This window comes from Oncorhynchus gorbuscha, linkage group LG01, assembly GCF_021184085.1.
Source record: "Oncorhynchus gorbuscha isolate QuinsamMale2020 ecotype Even-year linkage group LG01, OgorEven_v1.0, whole genome shotgun sequence".
NCBI lineage: Eukaryota > Metazoa > Chordata > Actinopteri > Salmoniformes > Salmonidae > Oncorhynchus > Oncorhynchus gorbuscha.
Window position 1 is genome coordinate 17079868 of NC_060173.1, and position 23300 is coordinate 17103167.

General features: G+C 41.6%; 1 protein-coding gene across 1 annotated transcript; it reads left to right on the forward strand.

Moving 5' to 3' along the window:
* Positions 1–399: 399 nt before the first annotated feature.
* amfra (autocrine motility factor receptor a) lies at positions 400–15507 on the forward strand. Its single transcript, XM_046346237.1, has 13 exons — positions 400–1423; positions 7452–7544; positions 7956–8120; positions 8344–8496; positions 8780–8820; positions 9475–9607; positions 9821–9954; positions 10155–10265; positions 10443–10642; positions 13421–13527; positions 13710–13844; positions 14081–14271; positions 15105–15507. Exons 1-13 carry the CDS (start codon positions 1175–1177, stop codon positions 15283–15285), a joined length of 1893 nt encoding a protein of 630 aa, XP_046202193.1. The 5' UTR covers positions 400–1174; the 3' UTR covers positions 15286–15507.
* Positions 15508–23300: the final 7793 nt, after the last annotated feature.

Here is a 23300-nt window from a genome sequence, read left to right on the forward strand (position 1 = left end):
TACCCAGAAACATTCACAGCTGTAATCGCTGTCAAAGGTGATTCTAACATGTATTGACACAGGGGTGTGAACTTATGCAAATGAGATTTCTGTATTTAATTTTCAATACATGTGTTAAAAGTTCTAAAAACATGTTTTCACTTTGTCATTATAGGCGTATTGTGTGTAGATGGGTGAGAATAACATATTTAATACATTTTGAATTCAGGCTGTAACATAACAAAATGTGGAATAAGTAAACGGGTATGAATACTTTCTGAAGGCACTGTAGGTATGATGCCTTACTCTGAATGAGGTCCCTTGCTGAGAAAACATTGCTGCGTTCACACAGGCAGACAAATTCTGATATGTTTTATGTAACTAGAGCACTCTCTGATCCAGCCAATCCAGAGAGGAATCCAGATGCTCCAAAACCGGAAGTACACTGAAATAGACGCAATAAAGTGGAAACTCAGAGATATTGCTACAGCAACATGCAATAGGACGGTCGACACAGTTAAGCCTTTGACGGTTTTTCAGAGAGACGCCGATATACAGTTGGTATTTGGCGACATCGTACATAGTTATCAGCGTGGGCGAAATGTCAAGAGTTTTTAATCCTGGTTACTAGCTAGCTAAACTGTTGTTGATTTACCAGTCGTCCATATACCTAGCTAGCTAGCTAGCCAAGGAGGATACATATCAAATGTTACCACGGTATTGGCTACAAACGAGATAATTAAGTTAACGTTTTCTAAATAACGCTAAATTAAATGTGCACTACGCATAAATCGCTGCACCATTTCCTGCTTGCTTGCTAAAAATCGAATAGTTCGCCTAATTTCAGTTTGTGATAAAAACATATCATTGTACCATATAAACCGTCGATAAATATATTTTCAATAACCAAAAAATATAGTATTTTCATCTGTTTGAAGCTGGTGTATTGATCTGAAAGTAAAAGAAAATTTAAAACAGGAAGGAAAGATACAGCGCACACAACATATCTCCTGCTTCTTGGACTTGCGAATTACATATCTATTACTTACATTTCTATGTGTATTTGGTGGGGTCTTCCAAAAAGTGACATTTCATCTTTAAATCACTAGTTTATAAAATAATCTCTCGAAATAGGTGTTCACTCAATACGTATTTATCTGAACTTTCCAAAGTGGCAAACCTTGCACCAGTCAATATGCCTTTGCTGTTTTTGGAGAGATGTCCATGGCCCAGTTTGCAGACATACACAGCTCTGAGTGCTGTATTTCTCGCTGGGTCAATATTGAGTGGCTACTGTACTGTCCCAGAACCAGTAGAGTACACACAGACACAGAGCAGTTCTCCTGTAGAAAGTGATGATGTTGATGAGGACCCAATCACCAGCCTTAGCGATGTGGCAGCCACTGTCCGGTTGTACCTGGTCTCAGACACTGTTTTTGTTTGGGTAAGTTCATGAACTCTGCTCCTGTGGTTTGTTGATAATTCAGTACAATTCAAAGCATGACTATCTGAATATTGTGTAGCGGACTAAACTCCACTCCATGGTAAAGAAAGTTTAAGGATGTACTTCACCAACGGCGTGGAGCTGAGAACAGGCTTTGCGGAATCTAGCTCCGACCACATCGATTTGCCTGAGGTCAATACTTCAAAAAATATAAATTATGAAATGGCCAACTTGTACCTATGTTTATCCTCTGTAGTTGCGTGCCTTTCTTTGTTTGCTGAAATCCATACTTTTTCAATAAAGGGTTAATCACATACAACTACAGACTGTTTGCTCATCGGTGTTGCTCTAAGATGGCAACTCAGTGTAAATCCGCATGTGCCTATTGAATTTCAACAATTAAATAATCAGTGGTGGTTGATTAATGTTTATTGAAAAAGTATAGATTTCAGTAAACAAAGGCAACCATCTACAGAGGACAAACATAGGTAAAAGGTAGATGTTTTAATATTTTTTTGAAGTATTAACCTTGGGTGAATCGATATAGTCCGAGCTACAGTACCAGTCAAACGTTTGGACACCTACTTATTCACACCTACTTATTTAAGGGTTTTTCTTTCTTTTTTTTTACTATTTTCTACATTGTAGAATACTAATGAAGACATTAAAGCTATGAAATACCACACCATGGAATCATGTAGTAACCAAAAAAGTGTTAAACAAATCAACAAATATATTTGAGATTCTTCAATGTAGCCACCCTTTGCCTTGGTGACAGTTTTGTACACTCTTGGCATTCTCTGAAACCAGCTTTATGAGGTAGTCACCTGGAATGCTTTTCAAACTGTCTTGAATGAGTTCCCACATATGCTGAGCACTTGTCTGCTTTTCCTTCATTCTGCGGTCCAACTCATCCCGTACCATCTCAATTGGCTTGAGGTTGGGTGATTTTGGAGGCCAAGTAATCTGATGCAGCACTCCATCACTCTCCTTGGTCAAATAGCCCTTACACATCCAGGAGGTGTGTTTTGGGTCATTGTTCTGTTGAAAAACAAATCATAGTCCCACTAAGCGCAACCCAGATGGGATGGTGTCTCGCTGCAAAATGCTGTGGTAGCTATGCTGGTTAAGTGTGCCTTGAATTCTAAATAAATCACAGACCATCACACCTCCATGCTTCACGGTGGGAACCACACATGCGGAGATTATCCATTAAAAAATCCCAAAAATTGCAAATTTGGACTCATCAGACCAAAAGACAGATTTCCACCGGTCTAATGTCCATTGCTCATGTTTCTTGGCCCAAGCAAGTTTCTTATTATTATTGCTGTCCTTTAGTAGTGGTTTCTTTCCAGGAATTCGACCATGATGGCCTGATTCACGCAGTCTCCTCTGAACAGTTGATGTCTATTACTTGAACTCTGAAGCATTTATTTGGGCTGCATTCTGAGGTCCAGTTAATTGCTTATTTCTGAGGCTGGTAACTCTAATGAACTTATCCTTTGCAACAGAAGTATCTATGGATCTTCCTTTCCTGTGGCGGTTCTCATGAGAGCCAGTTTCATGTATACCCCTTGATGGTTTTTGCAACTGCACTTGAAGAAACTTTCAAGTTCTTGACATTTTCCAGATTGACTGACCTTCATGTCTTAAAGTAATGATGGACAGTCATTTCTCTTTGCTTATTTGAGCTGTTCTTGCCAAAATATGGACTTCGTCTTTTACCAAATAGGGCTATCTTCTGTATACCAACCCTACCATGTCACAACACAACTGATTGGCTCAAACACATTAAGAAGGAAAGAAATTCCACAACATATCTTTAACAATGCACACCTTTTTAATTGAAATGCATTCAAGGTGTGTACAAAGCTGTCATCAAGGTAAAGGGTGGCTACTTTAAAGAATCTCAAATATAAAATATATTTTGAGTTGTTTAACACTTTTTTGTTGTTGTTGGTTACTACATGATTCCATATGTGTTATTTCATAGTTTTGATGTCTTCACTATTATTCTACAATGTAGAAAATAGTAAAAGAAAATAAAGAAAACCTAGAGAGGACCCAGGCTATGAGGGGTGGCCAGTCCTCTTCTTGCTGTGCCGAGTGGAGATTATAACAGAACATGACCAAGATGTTCAAATGTTCATAAATGACCAGCATAGTCAAATAATAATAATCACAGTAGTTGTCGAGGGTGCAGCAAGTCAGCACCTCAGGAGTAAATGTCATTTGGCTTTTCATAGCCGATCATTAAGAGTATCTCTACCGCTCCTTCTGTCTCTAGAGAGTTACATTTACATTTACATTTAAGTCATTTAGCAGACGCTCTTATCCAGAGCGACTTACAAATTGGAGTTGAAAACAGCATGTCTGGGACAGGTAGCACGTCTGGTGAACAGGTCAGGATTCCATAGCCGCAGGCAGAACAGTTGAAACTGGAGCAGCAGCACAGCCAGGTGGACTGGGGACAGCAAGGAGTCCTCGTGCCAGGTAGTCCTGAGGCATGGTCCTAGGGCTCAGGTCCTCTGAGAGAGAGAAAGAGAGAATTAGAGAGAGCATACTTAAATTCACACAGGACACCGGATAAGAAATGAAAAGTACTCCAGATATAACAAAATGAACCTAGCCCCCAGACACAAACTACTGCAGCATAAATACTGGAGGCTGAGACAGGAGGGGTCAGGAGACACTGTGGCCCCATCTGATGATACCCCACGGACAGGGCCAAACAGGAAGGATATAACCCCACCCACGTTGCCAAAGCACAGCCCCACACCACCAGAGGGATATCTTCAACCACCAACTTACCATCCTGAGACAAGGCCGGAGTATAGCCCACAAAGATCTCCTCCACGGCCCAACCCAGACAGGAAGATCACATCAGTGACTCAACCCACTCAAGTGACGCACCCCTCCTAGGGATGGCATGAAAGAACACCAGTAAGCCAGTGACTCAGCCCCTGTAATAGGGTTAGGGGCAGAGAATCCCAGTGGAAAGAGGGGAACCGGCCAGGCAGAGACAGCAAGGGCGGTTCGTTGCTCCAGATCCTTTCCGTTCACCTTCACACTCCTGGGCAAGACTACACTCAATCATATGACCCACTGAAGAGATGAGTCTTCAGTAAAGACTTAAAGGTTGAGACCGAGTCTACATCTCTCACATGGGTAGGTAGACCATTCCATAAAAATTTAGCTCTATAGGAGAAAGCCCTGCCTCCAGCTGTTTGCTTAGAAATTCTAGGGACAATTAGGAGGCCTGCGTCTTGTGACCGTAGCGTACGTGTAGGTATGTACGGCAGGACCAAATCAGAGAGAGAGGTAGGAGCAAGCCCATGTAATGCTTTGTAGGTTAGCAGTAAAACCTTGAAATCAGCCCTTGCCTTAACAGGAAGCCAGTGTAGGGAGTAATATGATCACATTTTTTGGTTCTAGTCAGGATTCTAGCAGCCGTATTTAGCACTAACTGAAGTTTATTTAGTGCTTTATCCAGGTAGCCGGAAAGTAGAGCATTTCAGTAGTCTAACCTAGAAGTAGCAAAAGCATGGATACATTTTTCTGCATCATTTTTGGACAGAAAGTTTCAGATTTTTGCAATGTTACGTAGATGGAAAAAAGCTGTCCTTGAAATAGTCTTGATATGTTCGTCAAAAGAGAGATCAGGGTTCAGAGTAACACCAAGGTCCTTCACAGTTTTATTTGAGACGACTGTACAACCATTAAGATGAATTGTCAGATTCAACAGAAGATCTCTTTGTTTCTTGGGACCTAGAACAAGCATCTCTGTTTTGTCCGAGTTTAAAAGTAGAAAGTTTGCAGCCATCCACTTCCTTATGTCTGAAACACAGACTTCTAGGGAGGGCAATTTTGGGGCTTCACTATGTTTCATTGAAATGTACAGCTGTGTGTCATCCGCATAGCAGTGAAAGTTAACATTATGTTTTCAAATTACATCCCTAAGAGGTAAAATATATAGTGAAAACAATAGTGGTCCTAAAACGGAACCTTGAGGAACACCAAAATTTACAGTTGATTTGTCAGAGGACAAACCATTCACAGAGGCAAACTGATATCTTTCCGACAGATAAGATCTAAACCAGGCCAGAACTTGTTCGTGTAGACCAATTTGGGTTTCCAATCTCTCCAAAAGAATATGGTGATCGATGGTATCAAAAGCAGCACTAAGGTCTAGGAGCACGAGGACAGATGGAGAGCCTCGGTCTGATGCCATTAAAAGGTAATTTACCACCTTCGCAAGTGCAGTCTCAGTGCTATGATGGTGTCTAAAACCAGACTGAAGCATTTCGTATACATTGTTTGTCATCAGGAAGGCAGTGAGTTGCTGCGCAACAGCCTTTTCTAAAAATTTTGAGAGGAATGGAGATTCGATATAGGCCGATAGTTTTGATATTTTCTGGGTCAAGGTTTGGCTTTTTCAAGAGAGGCTTTATTACTGCCACTTTTAGTGATTTTGGTACACATCCGGTGGATAGAGAGCCGTTTATCATGTTCAACATAGGAGGGCTAATCACAGGAAGCAGCTCTTTCAGTAGTTTAGTTGGAATAGGGTCCAGTATGCAGCTTGATGGTTTAGAGGCCATGATTATTTTCATCGCTGTGTCAAGAGATATAGTACTAAAACACTTGAGTGTCTCTCTTGATCCTGGCAGAGTTGTGCAGACTCGGGACAACTGAGCTTTGAAGGAATACGCAGATTTAATGAGGAGTCTGTAATTTGCTTTCTAATAATCATGATCTTTTCTTCAAAGAAGTTCATGAATTTATAACTGCTGAAGTCATCCTCACTTGGGGAATGCTGCTTGGGGAATGCTGCTTTTTAGTTAGCTTTGCGACAGTATCAAAAGTACATTTCGGATTGTTCTTATTTTCCTCAATTAAGTTGGAAAAATAGGATGATCGAGCAGCAGTGAGGGCTCTTCGATACTGCACGGTACTGTCTTTCCAAGCTAGTCGGAAGACTTCCAGTTTGGTGTGGCGCCATTTCCGTTCCAATTTTCTGGAAGCTTGCTTCAGAGCTCAGGTTTTTTCTGTATACCAGGGAGCTAGTTTCTTATGAGAAATGTTTTTAGTTTTTAGGGGTGCAACTGCATCTAGGGTATTGCGCAAGGTTAAATTTAGTTCCTCGGTTAGGTGGTTAACTGATTTTTGTCATCTGACGTACTTGGGTAGGCAGAGGGAGTCTGGAAGGGCATCAAGGAATCTTTGTGTTGTCTGTGATTTTATAGCATGACTTTTGATGCTCCTTGGTTGGGGTCTGAGCAGATTATTTGTTGCAATTGCAAATGTCATAAAATGGTGGTCCGATAGTCCAGTATTATGAGGAAAAACATTAAGATCCACAACATTTATTCAATGGGACAAAACTAGGTCCAGCGTATGACAGTGAGTAGGTCCAGAGACCACTGAGTCGATGATGGCTCCGAAAAGCCTTTTGGACTGGGTCTGTGGACTTTTCCATGTGAATATTAAAGTCACCAAAAATGTTAATATGACTACAATAACTACAATGCTATGACTACAAGGTTCGATAGGAATTCAGGGAACTCAATGAGGAATGCTGTATATGGCCCAGGTGGCCTGTAAACAGTAGCTATAAAAAGTGATTGAGTAGGCTGCATAGATTTCTATATTGAAATTTGCTATCTTAAATGTTAGCAACACCCCCGCCTTTGCGGGATGCATGGGTGATATGGTCACTAGTGTAACCAGGAGGTGAGGCCTCATTTAACACGGTAAATTCATCAGGATTGTCCAAACCTTTGACTTTGTACAGTATATTCCAGAAAGCTTGGTCTTGGCTCCACACTGTTGGTGAAGTTCATCAGAAACTTCCTGTACCGTGGAGATTAGTCCGATAGATATTGTGCTGATATCGCAATTGAGACTTTCGTAACCCGGGACAAACTTTGACCTTGATATTGAAATAATGGATTTGGGATATAGTGTCAATTTGCTGTTTCATTTGATGGCTGATTTAACGTTCAATTCAATATGTCATGTTGATCAGGTGATGGTGAATACAGCCTGCTGTGTCCTGATGCTGATTGCAAAGGTGATCCAGTGCATTGTCTTTGGGCCGCTCCGTGTCAGTGAAAAACAGGTAAGTAGGAATGTGTTTGGTGTTTTTCTAGGTAATGTCATTCGTTAACCAGGTAGCCTAATGTTTTTCTTTGAAACACTTACTGCAAACTGCCAGGTCCCCAGTAACTGGGGTATAATGGGAATGTAATTTCATTAGTAGTCATTGAGATATGCATGCTAAGATCGAGGCCACTATCATAAACATTTTATTATGCAGCTGAATTAAATCCTCACGAAACCCAGATGAGATGCCTGGATAAGGCCAAAATGTAATAAATATGCCAATCTTTGATAAATCATTGCTCAATTATGCTTTTAGATACAACTGTAAAATATGTCAACAATCCTTCCTCAAAACAAGAAATCTATTGCCACTAAATCAAATGTTGTAATGCCCTATCTGCCCTGGCTGCTTTCTCTGTCGAAACAGCACCTAAAGGACAAGTTCTGGAACTTCATCTTCTACAAGTTTATCTTCATCTTCGGGGTGCTCAACGTTCAGACGGTGGAGGAGGTGGTGATGTGGTGTCTGTGGTTTGCTGTCCTCGTCTTCATGCACCTCATGGTCCAGCTCTGCAAGGACCGCTTTGAATATGTTCGTTTCCAATAGTCCTATATAGGAGTTATCCTCTTCTCACAATATTGTTTCATCATTTGTATTTAGCCAATATCTGTAAGGCTAATCAATAGTGTCTTTGTTTTGTAAAACAAACTCTAATTTCCCCGGTTCATGAATAGGGTTTTTAATGTTATGATATTCTATTATCATCCACGGCAGTATCGTACTTTATCATTGAGTCTTGTGTGTGTTGTTACAGCTGTCATTCTCACCCACCACTCCTATGGACAGCCATGTGAGGGTTCTGACCCTGCTGGTGGGTATGCTGCTGACCTGCTGTGGCTTGGCTCTGCTCTGTGGGCTCCTGGGAAATCCCCACGGCGTACACACCGTCGCCTTCATGGCCGCTGAGGTAGGATGCCTGGAGCCCGCTCCCCAGGTGGATCTCAACTGTTTTTCCTTGATTCATCGTGTCTCCTCGCATCAGGAAAGGAATGTTTCTCCAATGCATTTTGAGATGGAGGCGACATTTAAAAAGTATTTTGGGTCCTCTTGCCTTTGTTTCTCTATTCTATATGGATAAACATTTGCGGTGTAGTGCTTATCTGCCTGTTTTTAATGTATACATCATGGCCTTATCTGATGATGCTCCCCATTATCTAACCAGACCATTGTTCTCTTATGTTTTCTTTCAGTGTATACTGGTGTCTGTTAGAACTGGACATGTCATTATCCGGTAAGTGATTGTGCAGGCAATTGCCAAAATATTGTATATCTTTTATAAACCGTTACCAACTGGTGGTACATGCTGGTTCCCCAGCATGAAAACCAAACATGGCACTCAAACAGAAGGGGGATCTAACAAATAGTCACTGTCATCAAACAAAATGAAACAGAATGAAACAGGTGGGGTTTTAGGAAGGATACTCTTGGGGCTGTCCACTGAAAGTTGCATAGCAACAACAACTGGAACCTAAAAGACACCCACCATGAGCACCCACTAAATGTGCCCACTAAGAGACAAATAAAATAACCCACACCAAACTCAAAGACAGGAAGCAAACCAAAATGTTGGAGCAAAACAAAAACGGGGAAGATCAGATAAAGGATTGTTTTTCTAGAAATCTAAGGAGAGTTGACCTTCCACATCTCTCCAGACAACTGGGGCACTGGGCCAGCCACTCTTAAAAATCACCTGGGCCAGACACCTTCCCACTAACAAGATGACAAACTAGCACAGGTGTAACACAAGCTGACTAACGAAGTGACACCAGTCTGTGCGCCCCACGTGCTAACATCAAACCTCTAAATATAAATGGAAAATCCAAAGCCTGTAACAATCTGAAAAGGCCGCAGGCACGCACTGAACACCTGTTTCTGCTTCCTCCAGGTACTTTATCCACCTGTGGGACTTGAACCATGAGGGCACCTGGGAGAGTAAAGGATCCTACGTTTACTACACTGACTTTGTGATGGAGCTGGCTTTGCTGGGGTTGGACCTTATGCACCACATCCACATGCTGGTGAGTTCAACACCCATCCTCACATCCACTCACTTTCACACAAAACAACTGCACAAGAGCGGCATGTTCCTATTTGACTTGGTACTAGTGTCCATTTATCTATAGGTCCCTTCATGTTGTAACGAGAATGTCTTCTTTCTACCAACTCTTTCTCCTATCCTCTCCTCTGCTCTTTTCTCCTCTTCTCTCCCTCTTCTCCCCTTCTCCTCTCAGCTGTTTGGTAACATCTGGCTCTCTATGGCCAGCCTGGTGATCTTCATGCAGCTGCGTTACCTGTTCCATGAGGTGCAGAAGAGAATACGTCGCCACAAGAACTACCTCCGTGTCATCAACAACATGGAGGCCAGGTTTGTTGCTCAGTCAAGCTTTATCTTTCTACATACTGAACTGTACCTGAATTTATTTACATTACATTGTGTTATAGCTGTATCCATCTATGCTCTAAGGGATATTTGAAGGCAAAAGGTTGAAAGGAAAATATTAATTTCCATGATCTGAAAAGAAAATGGGCAAAGTATTGTTCTTCTAAGTATATTGTTGATTGCAGGTTTGCTGTGGCCACCTCTGATGAGCTTGTAGCGAACAATGATGACTGTGCTATCTGCTGGGACTCCATGTTGACAGCACGCAAGCTGCCCTGTGGACATCTCTTCCACAAGTGAGCAGATATGCAAAAACACTTAACCCCCATGCAGTGTGCATTTCAGCAACCACAACTATCTATTCTGCTATACATAACTCCAGTCCATTATCATGATTTAACATTGTGCCTAGTGCTACATAAAATCAAAGCATTATTATGGTTACTATTAACAGTGTGTTTTTGTGTGCCCAGCTCTTGCCTGCGTTCCTGGTTGGAGCAGGACACGTCGTGTCCCACGTGCCGTATGTCTCTGAACATCAGCGAGGGGGCTGGAGGAGAGAGAGAGGAGAGGCAAAGGGAGCCCATGCTGGAAGACAACATGGGCCCTGGAGGCCCCGGGCCAGATGCAAGGCAACACCTCAACCAACACAACCACTTCTTCCACTTTGATGGTGAGGCCCCAACACTCACCCAGTATACTCACTTTTCTACTTTTTTACTAGCACCCAGAATCAGAACCAATTTATTTCACAGGGACAGGAGACATTAATCAACATTTAGGCTTAAGTGTAAATCATAGTCCCGCATCTCATTGTGACATAGCTATGCGTTTCTGAGACCACCGTCTGCGGGGGACGCACTAAATTCCCAACCAACGTATCTCCGGTATGTGTCCTCTATATTCATTTGGGTGTGTTGACAGTTGGAGAAATTGCTTGAGCCGTGCTGAGAATTCGAAAAGTATCAAAGCCAACGGTCCAATATTCTAGAACATTGCTTTGCTTACATGTTTTGGTGCTTTAAAAGTATGTAAATAAGTAGTAGGTTTTATTGGTTTCTCTCAGTCAGACTGAATTGTACACCTATTTTTTTATTTTTCTTTATTTATTTCACCCTTATTTAACCAGGTAGGCAAGTTGAGAACAAGTTCTCATTTACACTTGCGATCTGGCCAAGATAAAGCAAAGCAGTTTGACAGATACAACGACACAGAGTTACACATGGAGTAAAACAAACATACAGTCAATAATACAGTATAAACAAGTCTATATACAATGTGAGCAAATGAGGTGAGAAGGGAGGTAAAGGCAAAAAAGGCCATGGTGGCAAAGTAAATACAATATAGCAAGTAAAACACTGGAATGGTAGTTTTGCAATGGAAGAATGTGCAACGTAGAAATAAAAATATTGGGGTGTAAAGGAGCAAAATAAATAAATAAATTAAATACAGTTGGGAAAGAGGTAGTTGTTTGGGATAAATTATAGGTGGGCTATGTGCAGTAATCTGTGAGCTGCTCTGACAGTTGGTGCTTACATTCAACACGAATAATTAAATAATTATCAAATAGTAAAATCCTAAACCAGTAAAACTGTATTATATTAAAAATGTTAAAATATGCAATATATGCTGAGTGTACAAAACATTAGGAGCGCATTCCTAATATTGAGTTGCACCCCACCTTTGCCCTCAGAACAGCCTCAATTCATCAGGGAGTGGACTCTACAAGGTGTCGAAAGCATTGCGCAGGGATGCTGGTCCATGTTGACTCCAATGCTTCCCACAGTTGTGTCAAGTTGGCTGGATGTAATTTGGATGGTGGACCATTCTTGATACACAGGATACTGTTGAGTGTGAAAACCTGGCAGTGTTGCAGTTCTTGTCACAAACCGGGGTGCCTGCCACCTACTACCATACCCCGTTCAAAAAACTTAAATATTTTGTCTTGCCCATTCACTCTGAATGGCACACATACAACATCCATCTCTCAATTGTCTCAAGGCTTAAAAATCCTACTTTAACCTGTCTCCTCCCCATCATCTACACTGATTGAAGTGGATTTAGTGACATCAAATGTTATTTATCACATGCGCCAAATACAACCTTACCGTGAACAAAAATCTAAATAAACTAAAGGAAAAATAGTAACACACAATAAAATAGCAATAACTAGGCTATATAGTCAATATGCGGGGGTACGAGGTAGAGGTAATATGTACATGTAGGTTGGGGTAAAGTGAAAAGGCATAGATAATAACAGAGTACTTTGTGTGTGTGTGGATTCCACTGAGTGTACATCAAGCCTGTGCAAGAGTCAGTACAACAAATAATAATAAAATAAGGGTGTCAATGTAAATAGTCTGTGTAGCCATTTGATTAACTGTTCAGCAGTCTTATGGCTTGGGGGTTGAAGCTGTTAAGCCTTTTGGTACCAGACTGGGCTTTCCGGTACTGCTTGCCGTGCGGTAACCGAGAGAACCGTCTACGACTTGCGTGGCTGGAGTCTTTGACCATTTTTAGGGCCTTCCTCTGACACCACCTGGTATAGAGTTCCTGGATGGCAGGGATCTCGGCCCCAGTGATGTAATGGGCCATACACATTACCCTCTGTAGCATGTTGCGGTCGGATGCCGAGCAGTTGCCATACCAGGCGGCGATGCAGCTAGGTCGGGATGCTCTCAATGGTGCAGCCATTGGTCAGTTTGTCATGGAAAGAGCAGGTGTTCTTAATGTTTTGTATACAAACAACAATACTATAAAGACATGGTATGGGTGGCAGCTTTGTATTTGTATTTATTAAGGATCCCCATTAGTTCCTGCAAAGGCAGCAGTTACTCTTCCTGGGGTCCAGCAACATTAAGGCCCTTATATACAACTTCAAATATTACATTACATTTCATAACACTTTACACAACACATTAAGTGTGTTTCCTCAGGCCACTACACTACTACCACATATCTAGAAAATACATATTTCCACACAGGGTTGGCAGCTTCATGTTCGGCGTCATTGAGGCCAAGGAAAAGGACCGGGCCAAGGAGGGTCCCCTGGGCCACCCCACACGAGGGACTCTCATTCAGATGGGGCACCATAATGACCTGGTGTCTCCTGTCAGAGAGAAAGTCCCAAACCCATGGGACCATTTCAGGCCTCACCCCCATTGACAGGATATTTTTGATTACAGTAGTTAACCCTGTCAAATTCTTTACTCATCAATGTAAATGTCAGTGTTGGCTATGAAACTAAATGACATCTGTAGTCCCTATCTTTAGGGCCAAGAGTAACACCCATAAAATATGCAGATAGACATCCTCTCAGTGGTTAATCTGACACAGTTGGTGACTATTCAGGCTTTTCTCTCACCACTCTAAATCCATATACAGATTAGAGAGGACACCTCTCCGTGAATATCTAACGAGCTTGACCGTGCATTTATTTCACCCCTACTAGGTTCTCGCATTGCCAGCTGGCTGCCCAGTTTCTCTGTGGAAGTGATGCACACAACCAACATCCTGGGAATCGTACAACAGGCCAACAACTCCCAGCTCAATGCCATGGTCAGTGTTTGTGGGGTCCATCCATTACTTGTTTTTCTTTTTACCAGTGTCTCATTATATTCTTGTTAACTTTCACCTGTGCTATTCTCTCATGTCAGTAACAATGAAGATAAGGAGGTAAAGATAGGAGGCTACATTAGATATTTTAAATAATGCTACATCTCCTCTCTCGCTATCTTTAGGCCCATCAAATCGGGGAGATGTTTCCGGAGGTTCCCTACCATCTTGTGCTGCAGGATCTGCAGCTGACCCGCTCTGTAGAGGTCACCACTGACAACATCCTGGACGGACGCATTGTGGTTCCTTTCCCCATACAGGTCAGTCCCACACTGCTACAGGGAACTCCACACGCTGGTTGTGTGGGTGCTTATGTGGTCTCCTTGGATGTGACATTAACATAAGGAAGGGCTAAAATAGAGTTCAGGGTCAATTCATCCCATGAGCCGATACCCAAAAGGACTTGAAAAAAGCCTTCTTGGGACACTTCCACAGTAAGTTTAGAGCATACCTGACTTCCAGGTCTGCTTAAAATGTCTGCTGTCTCCCTCTCCAGCCTGTGGATCACTCCGCCTCCCAGGTCAACCCCTCCCCACAAGATGTGGGTGGGGCCAGCGGGAGTTCAGAGTTCGTGACCCCCGAGGTGGAGGACTTTGAGGTCAGAGGCAGCCGCTTCTCCAAGTCAGCCGAGGAGAGACAGAAGATACTGCTACAGAGGAAAGATGAGCTACTGCTACGAGCACAGAGGTACTGGATCTGTTTATTTAAAGTTAAAAAGAAAGCACTGACTTCAATGGAACACTTCCAGTTCCTAACCTCCTAGCCTGGATTTCAAATTGATCTATTATGGATGTTGCAAATGACGCAAATTGTCTATTTTATCATATTTACTACCTTTCTATGCTCTGTTTGTGCCCACTTGTCTATTGGTGTTTTTGTTAGAATATTTGGTATTGTATGCTAAAGGGGTCGTACCCTGTGCTTTTCACCTTTTCATGCTGCTCTATTCCATTCAGCTCATTGTGTTTCTCATTCTCCTGTTTAATGGTACTGATCACTATTGTCAGCGATGGCTAATAATACGACCTGGTCATGAGGCTCTGAGCAGCACTGACCCCATTAGCACACCGATAGACATGTCCCCCGGCACCAGGACATTAACATGCCTGGCTTTAAATAGTACTTGTCTTCTTTCAAATACAGTTTGTTAGATGGGCAGGGTCTGCAGTTGCACTTTTGGGACTATTCTATTGGTTCCATTGCACCAGGCAAGCTAAATCAAGCTGAGCCAAAGTATTTTTAATTTTTAAATAAGCCAATATTAAATACCACCCTAGCTTCATGTCCACATCCCGGCTCAACCTTAACCCTAGCCTCAACCCTAACTCTAGCCTCAACACTAGCCTCAACCACAACCCTAACTCTAGCCTCAACCCTAACCTTAGCTTCATGTCCACGTCCCGGCTCAACCTCAACCCTAACCCTAGCTTCATGTCCACATCCTGGCTCAACCGTAACCCTAAGAACCCAGCAGAGGTCTTAAACTAAAACCTGCTCCTCTCTTCCTGCGCCCCTCTCAGGAGATATCTGAGCAAGAGCCCAGAGGAAAATGCTGCTGCTATGAACGACGATGATGAGTACGATGAAGGTCTGCCCTCTCTTGAGGATGACATCCCAGCAGGCTCAGTTTTAGACTCTATGACCCTGCGACGCAGAAAGTTAGCGGCAGCTGCTGAGCGCCGCATGCACACTTACCAGTGAAGAGGCTGGACTGGGAACTAAGGCCGGGATGATACCAGTATTACCATACTCGTTAGTATCATGGCAAGGAAACCAAACACAAAGCGAAATTAACTTTAGGAAAACATCCCTAATGTTGGAATCAAATGAAATTATGTTTTCATCCAGAGTCACATGTATTTATTTTCCAAGCTTTAGCAAACAATATATTGCATACAGCAGGTTATTAAAGGACCAAAGTTAGATCTGCTTCGTGTTTTAATTTTGGTCATGGACATTTTTTTGTGATACTGGTATTGTTACAGCCCTAGTGGGAACCAGTAAGATTTATACTGGTTACGACAGGTCTCACTGTACCACCAAACCTGCCCCTCTACAGTCCATCTAGGGCCGGAGTAAATAACCCACTACTGAATGGACTGTCTATCTGTTAAATTAACCTGAGAAATGTGCATGATGACATTTTTTCCCCACGCTGTGTTTTAAACATGAGATCCCAGGCTTTGTCACAATGGACCGTGACCGGGAGCCCCATAGGAGGGCCCACAATTGGCCCAGCACTGTCTGGGGTAAGGGAGGGTTTGGCCGGTGGGGCTTTTCTTGGCTCATCATGCTCTAGCAACTCCTTGTGATAGGGCCGGGCACCTGCAAGCTGAATCCCGTCGTCAATTGAACATATTGGTGCGGCTGACATCCAGCTCAAGCAGGCGGTGTGGTAAGAAAGCAGCCAGCCAGACGGGTCATGTTTCGGAGGACCCATGACTTGGCCTTTGCCTCTCCCGAGCCCATTGAGGAGTTGCAGAGATGCCTAGGGACCTAATTCGGGGAGAAAACTATGTTTTAAAAAAACTGCTTGTGGCCATAACACCCAGAACACGCCTGTTCAGGGTCAGGCCTGGTTAGTACTGAGACGGGAGACTGCCTGCCAATACATTATTAGACAGAAATCTGTATTGTCCACATTTCTGCTCTTATCTCTACCATGAAGAAACATTGAACAGACAGTCTCCATCTACTTTCTGATACTGTACAGTCTAGTACAGTTTGATGTAGGAAAGATCTATTTTCTGTCCTGAATACATATATAGTTCAGTTCCATTGCCTTGTGTATTGATAGTGTACCACTATGATTCATAGCTAAAAGCCACATTTTAATTTGTATTATAAGGAGTTGAAATATTCATTGATTATTTTATTTGTGTACATGCGTAGATGGCATAAGTAGCATTTAGATTGTCTACATGTTTCTTCAAAACCTTGGGTAAAGGCTTTAGCTGGTTCACACTTTATTTGAATGGTACTGACCTACAGTGCCTTCGGAAAGTATTCACACCCTTTGACTTTTTCCACATTTTGTTAGGTTACAGCCTTATTATAAAATTGATTCAATTGTTTTTTTGCCTCGTCAATTTATACATAATACTCCAAATAAAAAACAGATATCACTTTTACATAAGTATCCAGACACTTTACTAAGTACTTTGTTGAAGCACTTTTGGCAGCAATTACAGCCTTGAGACTTCTTGGGTTGGACGCTAAAAGCTTGACCCACCTGCATTTGGGGAGTTTCTCCCATTCCTCTCAAGCTCTGTCAGGTTGGATGAAGTGTTGCCGCACAGCTATTTTCAGGTCTCTCCAGAGATGTTCAACTGGGTTCAAATCCGGGCTCTTTTTGGGCCACTCATGGATATTCAGAGACTTGTTCTGAAGTCACTCCTGCATTGTCTTGGCTGTGTGCTTATGGGTCGTTGTCCTGTTGGAAGGTGAACCCTCGCCCCAGTCTGAGGTCCTTAGCGCTCTGGAGCAGATTTTCATCAAGGATCTCTCTGTACCTTGATCTGTTCATCTTTGCCTCGATCCTGACTAGTCTCCCAGTCCCAACCGCTGAAAAATATCCCTACAACATGATGCTGCCACCACCATGCTGCCAGGTTTCCTCCAGGTTTCTTCCAGACTAATCTTGTTTCTCATGGTCTGAGAGTCTTTTAGGTGCCTTTTGACAAACTCTACGCGAGCTGTCATGTGCCTTTTACTGAGCAGTGGCTTCCATCTGGCCGCTCTACCATAAAGGCCTGATTGGTGGAGTGCTGCAGAGATGGTTGTCCTTCTGGAAGGTTCTCCCATCTCCACAAAGGAACTCTGTCAGAGTGACCATCGGGTAACAGTCTTGTTAGTTCCAAACTTCTTCCATTTAAGAATGATGGAGGCCGCTGTGTTCTTGGGGACCTTCAATGCTGCAGAAATATTTTGGTACCTTTCCCCAGATCTGTGCCTCGACACACAATTATTTCGACACCAAGACTTGGTTTTTGCTCTGATATGCACTGTCAACTATAGGTCCTTATATAGACAGGTGTGACTTTCCAAATCATGTCCAATCAATTGAATTTATCACAGGTGGACTCCAAGTTCTAGAAACATCTCAAGGATTATCATTGGAAACAGGATGCACCTAAGCTCAATTTTAAGTCTCATAGCAAAGGGTCTGAATACTTAAGTAAATAAGGTATTTCTGTTTAAATGTTTTTATAAATTTGCAAACATTTCTAAAAACCTGTTTTTTGCGTCGTCATTATGGGGTATTGTGTATAGATTGCTGAGGATGTGTTTATTTAATCCATTTTAAAAAGTCAAGGGGTCTGAATACTTTCCAAAGGCACTGTATGTAAGGATTTCATAATACAGGGTTTCCCAAACTCGGTCCTCGGGGGCCCCAAGTGGTGCCCATTTTGGTTTTTACCCTAGTACTTCTCAGCTGATTCAACTAATCATAAAGATTTGATATTTTGAATAAGCTGAATAGTGTTACGGCAAAACAAATCTTGCACCCCATGGGGTCCCGAGGAATGAGTTTAGGAAACGTTGCCATAACACCTTCATACCTGTACATAGACATCTACGTCTTGCTCATTTTATTTTGCATTGCGAGAAGTATTTGTAGTGATATTTTATTGAATTCATGTGGTGTTGTCCTTAAAGTTTTTTTTTAATGTCTCTCTATGCATACATCTGGATCATCATGATATGCCAGAGGCTTCTCTTCCTAGTATTCCCTAGTAAAGTTGCAAAGTTCCAGAAATCCGAAAACCAGGGAAGTTTGGGACTTGTGTTTTTGTAGTTAAAACTCTCCTGAAATGAACAGCTTTTTACGTGTCACAAAATGTTAGGCTTGGTCTTTGTAGACCTTGACTATACTATGACCTTAGTGTTTTGTTTTGGTTGCACATTTGCACCTTGAAACAGTATTTCTTTATATATATATATAATATATAATATAGATGGCACGGTATCCTTTGGACTACCAACTGGATGATGGAACTGTTCACAGAATTGATTGTAAAATTATTTTGCAAAAATGCGTACGTAACTAAATCATAGGAATGCATTTTGTTCACTTATTTTGTGCCTAAATTCAACAGTGGATCAATAATGTATTTATATATATATATATATATATACTGTGTGTGTGTGTATATATATTTTTTTTGTAAATACTTTTGTAATGACTTTATTTTACATGTGAAATGACCCTCTACAAATACAATGCATAACTACTATAGATGCTGTAACCCTGTTTGGTCTTTGCCTTGTTTTAGAAACAGTAGTGTTTTCTTTACAACTGCACTTCGTTGGAGAAATGGGTGGTTTTAAACCTTAAATGGGTCATCCAGTTGAAATCCTGCATAGCTCTATACTACACATCACGCTAGTTTCCACCTTCTCACCTTCTTTGCCCCCCACCAGTTTGGGTCCCTATACAGTATTACTATGGTACTCTGTGACTGTTTTCACTAGAGGGCAGTAAGAGTACACTAGTCTCCAAGGGAATGTTCACTGTCTCAATCATTGAGGTTCAAATTCTCCCTCTTCATGATACACTATGCCTAGGTTAAACAGAACAACAATATTTTATAGTAGAGACTGTTGTATAGAGCACATCCCTGGTATGACCCGTTTTAAAGCCTATTACTGGCTGTTAAGCTTCTAGCAACAATGTATGTAACTGGTTTATGAACATTCAGATTAAATATGATCGCTCTTTTTCAGCTATGCACCTTTTTAAAGGAATTTTTTTTTTCTCATTCGCGGAGACCTCATTAACGGTAAACACTACGTATGTTGGCTCAATCGGAAATCACCTTTAAATGTCAATTGCACTATAATGCGAATCTCCTGCGGTCTAGCCTAATTTTGTGTTTTGTATGAGGAATGCGACAGCTCCTGACCTCTCACCGTTACAATGGCCTTCATCCAGTGAGACTGACTGATGGTTTGTCTATGTCGAACCAGGTCAACCAAGGTCATGGGAAGTCGAGGCATGTGTATGTCACCATCCGTCTGTAACTGTCAGCCATGCATGCCACCTCTGTAGCTTCTCTGAAGACTGGCAGCAAGGCCTTTCAAATTGTTTTAGGACTTTAGGTGAGTGAAAGGAGAGGCATATTCGCAACATGCAACCATTTCAAAGATTTTATTGAGTTAGTTCGAATAAGGAAATCAGTCAATTGAAATAAATGAAGTAGGTCTTAATCTATAGATTTCAATGACTGAGAATACAGATATGCATCTGTTGGTCACAGACATTGAAAAAGAAAAGTAGGGGTGTGGATCAGAAAACCAGTCCAGTATCTGGTGTGACCACCATTTGCCTCATGCAATGCGACACATCCTTTGCATAGAGTTGATCAAGCTGTTGATTGTGGAATGTTGTCCCACTATGCAAAGTTGCTGGATATTGGCGGGAACTGAAACGCGCTGTCATACACATTGATCCAGAGAATCCCAAACATGCTCAGTGGGTGACATGTCTGGTGAGTATGCAGGCCATGGAAGAACTGGGACATTTTCAGCTTCCAGGAATTGTGTACAGATCCTTGTGACTTGGGGCCGTGCATTATCATGCTGGAATGTGAGGTGATGGCGGCAGATGAATGTTATGACAATGGGCCTCAGGATGTCGTCACAGTATCTGTGCATTCAAATTGAATAGATAAAATGCAATTATGTTCATTGTCCGTAAGCTTATGCCTGCCCATACCATAACCCCACCACCACCATGGGGCACTCTGTTCACAACGTTGACATCAGCAAACCACTTGCCCACACGCCGCCATACATGTGGTCTGGTTGTGAGGCCGGTTGGACGTAATGTCAAATTCTCTAAAATTACTTTGAAGGTGGCTTATGGTAGAGAAATTAACATGCAACAGCTTTGGTGGACAAAGAGAGTCCACTGGGTCTCTGGCTGCATTATGAGTTCTGGTGAATTCACACACTGAGAAAAGTGCCAAGAAGAAGAGATGAAAAATATTTGCTTGTTTTGTCATTGTGTACCGAGACTGGGCATCGGAGCAAACCCAATCAACAGCTTATTCATAGTTTAAAGCTGGAAATCTGACCACTGTGTTAAGCATAACAATATTTTGAGAAATATCTAATCAATATATTTACATAATTTGCACCTAGATTACCTAGTCCTGTTTGCATTTGCAGAGACTTATTCCGCCAATTCCCTCCTTGGGTACACCCAAACAGGTTATCAAATGTGTGATAACACAAAATATACACTGAGTTGTATTAGCTAGCATGATTAGTCTCTAACCTCGGTAAATTGCCTCTTCTTTCCACCATTGTTGGAGATGGCACCGGGTCCTAAGCGGGACAACTCCAGTGGTAGAACAGTGTGGTAATGCTGCTGGTATAAAGTGTTGCTGAGCCTCTTATCAGGCTGACCGGCCTCTCATTCTCTCTGCAGGACAATGAGCAGCTGAAGTGAGTCTTAATTGGTTCTGCACCAGTCAGTCGCTGAGGTGTGCATGTGAGATACAGTACCTGTTGGGGCTATAGCTAGTCTAGCACTATTTGCCAGACTCATGGCGCTCCAGTGGCTGTGGGAAGAGACTAATAATATATTGGGGTACTAAGGTATAGCTATACCTCAAAGTCCCTGGGGGTTACAGTATTCACCCCCAGTGTTAGTGGGATTAAAATGGCTTTATTTTTGTGAAGTAGAAGAAAAATTGTAACATTTATTTAAAAAAAATATATGAACAAATTAAAATAATATCTTGATTAGATAAGTATTCAACCCCCTGAGTCCATACATGTTAGTATCACCTTTTGGCATTGATTACAGTCTTTCTGGGTAAGTCTCCAAGAGCTTTCCACACCTGGATTATGCAACATTTGCACATTTGATTATTTTTCTAAATTCAAGCTGTCAAATTGGATGTTTGATCATTGCTAGAAAAAAAAGTGCAGGTCTTACCATTTTTTTTTCAAGCAGATTTAATTCAAAACTAACTCGGCCAGTCAGGAACATCCACTGTCTTAGTAAGCAACTCCAGTGTAGATTTGGCCTTGTGTTTTAGGTTATTGTCCTGTTGGAAGGTGAATTCATCTCCCAGTGTCTGGCCACCACCACTATGCTTGAAAATATGGAGTGGTACTCCGTAATAGGTTGGATTGTAACAATCGTTATAAGGAGTGGACCAAGGCGCAGCGTGCTTTGGGTTCATAATTTATTTAAATGTTTATTTTACTAGGCAAGTCAGTTAAGAACAAATTATTATTTTCAATGACAGCCTAGGAACAGTGGGTTAACTGCCTGTTCAGGGACAGAACGACAGATTTGTACCTTGTCAGCTCAGGGATTTTAACTTGCAACCTTCCCAACTAGTCCAACACTCTAACCACTAGGCTACTCTTCCGCCCCAAATGTGAACCAGCAACAAAACAATAAAGAGTAACTAACAAACAAACATACAGCCTTGTAGGGCTCAAAAGCAACAATATAAAAACAAGATCCCACAAACAACAGGTGGAAAAAAGGCTGCCTAAATATGATCCCCAATCAGAGACAACAATAGACAGCTGTCTCTGATTGGGAACCATACCAGGCCAACATAGAAATACAAAAACTAGACTACACATAGAAATAATAAACTAGAACACCCCCCAGTCACACCGTGACCTACTCCACCATAGAAAATAAAGGCTTTCTATGGTCAGGATGTTACATGGATTGGATTTCCCCCGAACATAACCTTTTGTCCTGAATACAAATGATTAATTGGTTTACCACATTATTTGCAGTATTACTTTAATGCCTTGTTGCAAACAGGATGCATATTTTTGAATATTTTTTTATTCTGTAAAGGCTTCCTTTTCGTTATGTTAATTAGGTTAGTATTGTGGAGTACCTACAATATTGATACATCCTCAGTTTTCAGACATTTAAACTGTAAATGTTTTAGTCAACAATCCCTGAGCAGTTTCCTACCTCTCCGGCAACTGAGTTAGGAAGGTTGCTAGTATCTTTGTAGTGACTGGGTGTATTGATACACCATCAAAATTATACTTAATATCTTCATGTTCAAAGGGATATTTAATATCTTTTTTATATATATATATATATATATATATATATATTTTTTTTTACCCATCTACCAATATTGAAAAATATATTTCACCTTTATTTAATCAGGTAGGACAGTTGAGAACAAGTTCTCATTTACAACTGCGACCTGGCCAATATGAAGCCAAGCAGTGCAACAAAAACAACAACAGTTACTCATGGGATAAACCAATGTACAGTCAATAACACAATAGAAAAGTCTATGTACAATGTGTGCAAATGTAGTAAGATTAGGGAGGTAAGGCAATTGAGGAGAAATAATTACAATTTAGCATTAACACTGGAGTGATAGATGTGCAAGTAGAGATACTGGGATGCAAAAAATAAATAATATGGAGATGAAGTTGGATGTGCTATTTACAGATTGGCTGTGTTCAGGTACAGTGATCGGTAAGCTGCTTTGACAGCTGATGCTTAAAGTTAGTGGGGGACATATAAGTATGTGTGAGGTATTGGGGAAAAAACTGGTATTTGTGGTTGAATCTGTGTTTGAAAGTCACTGCTCGACTGAGGGATCTTACAGATAATTGTGTGTGCAGGGTACAGAGATGAGGTAGTCATAAATAATGTTAAACACTATTATTCCACACAGTCTATTAACCTTATTATGTTACTTGTT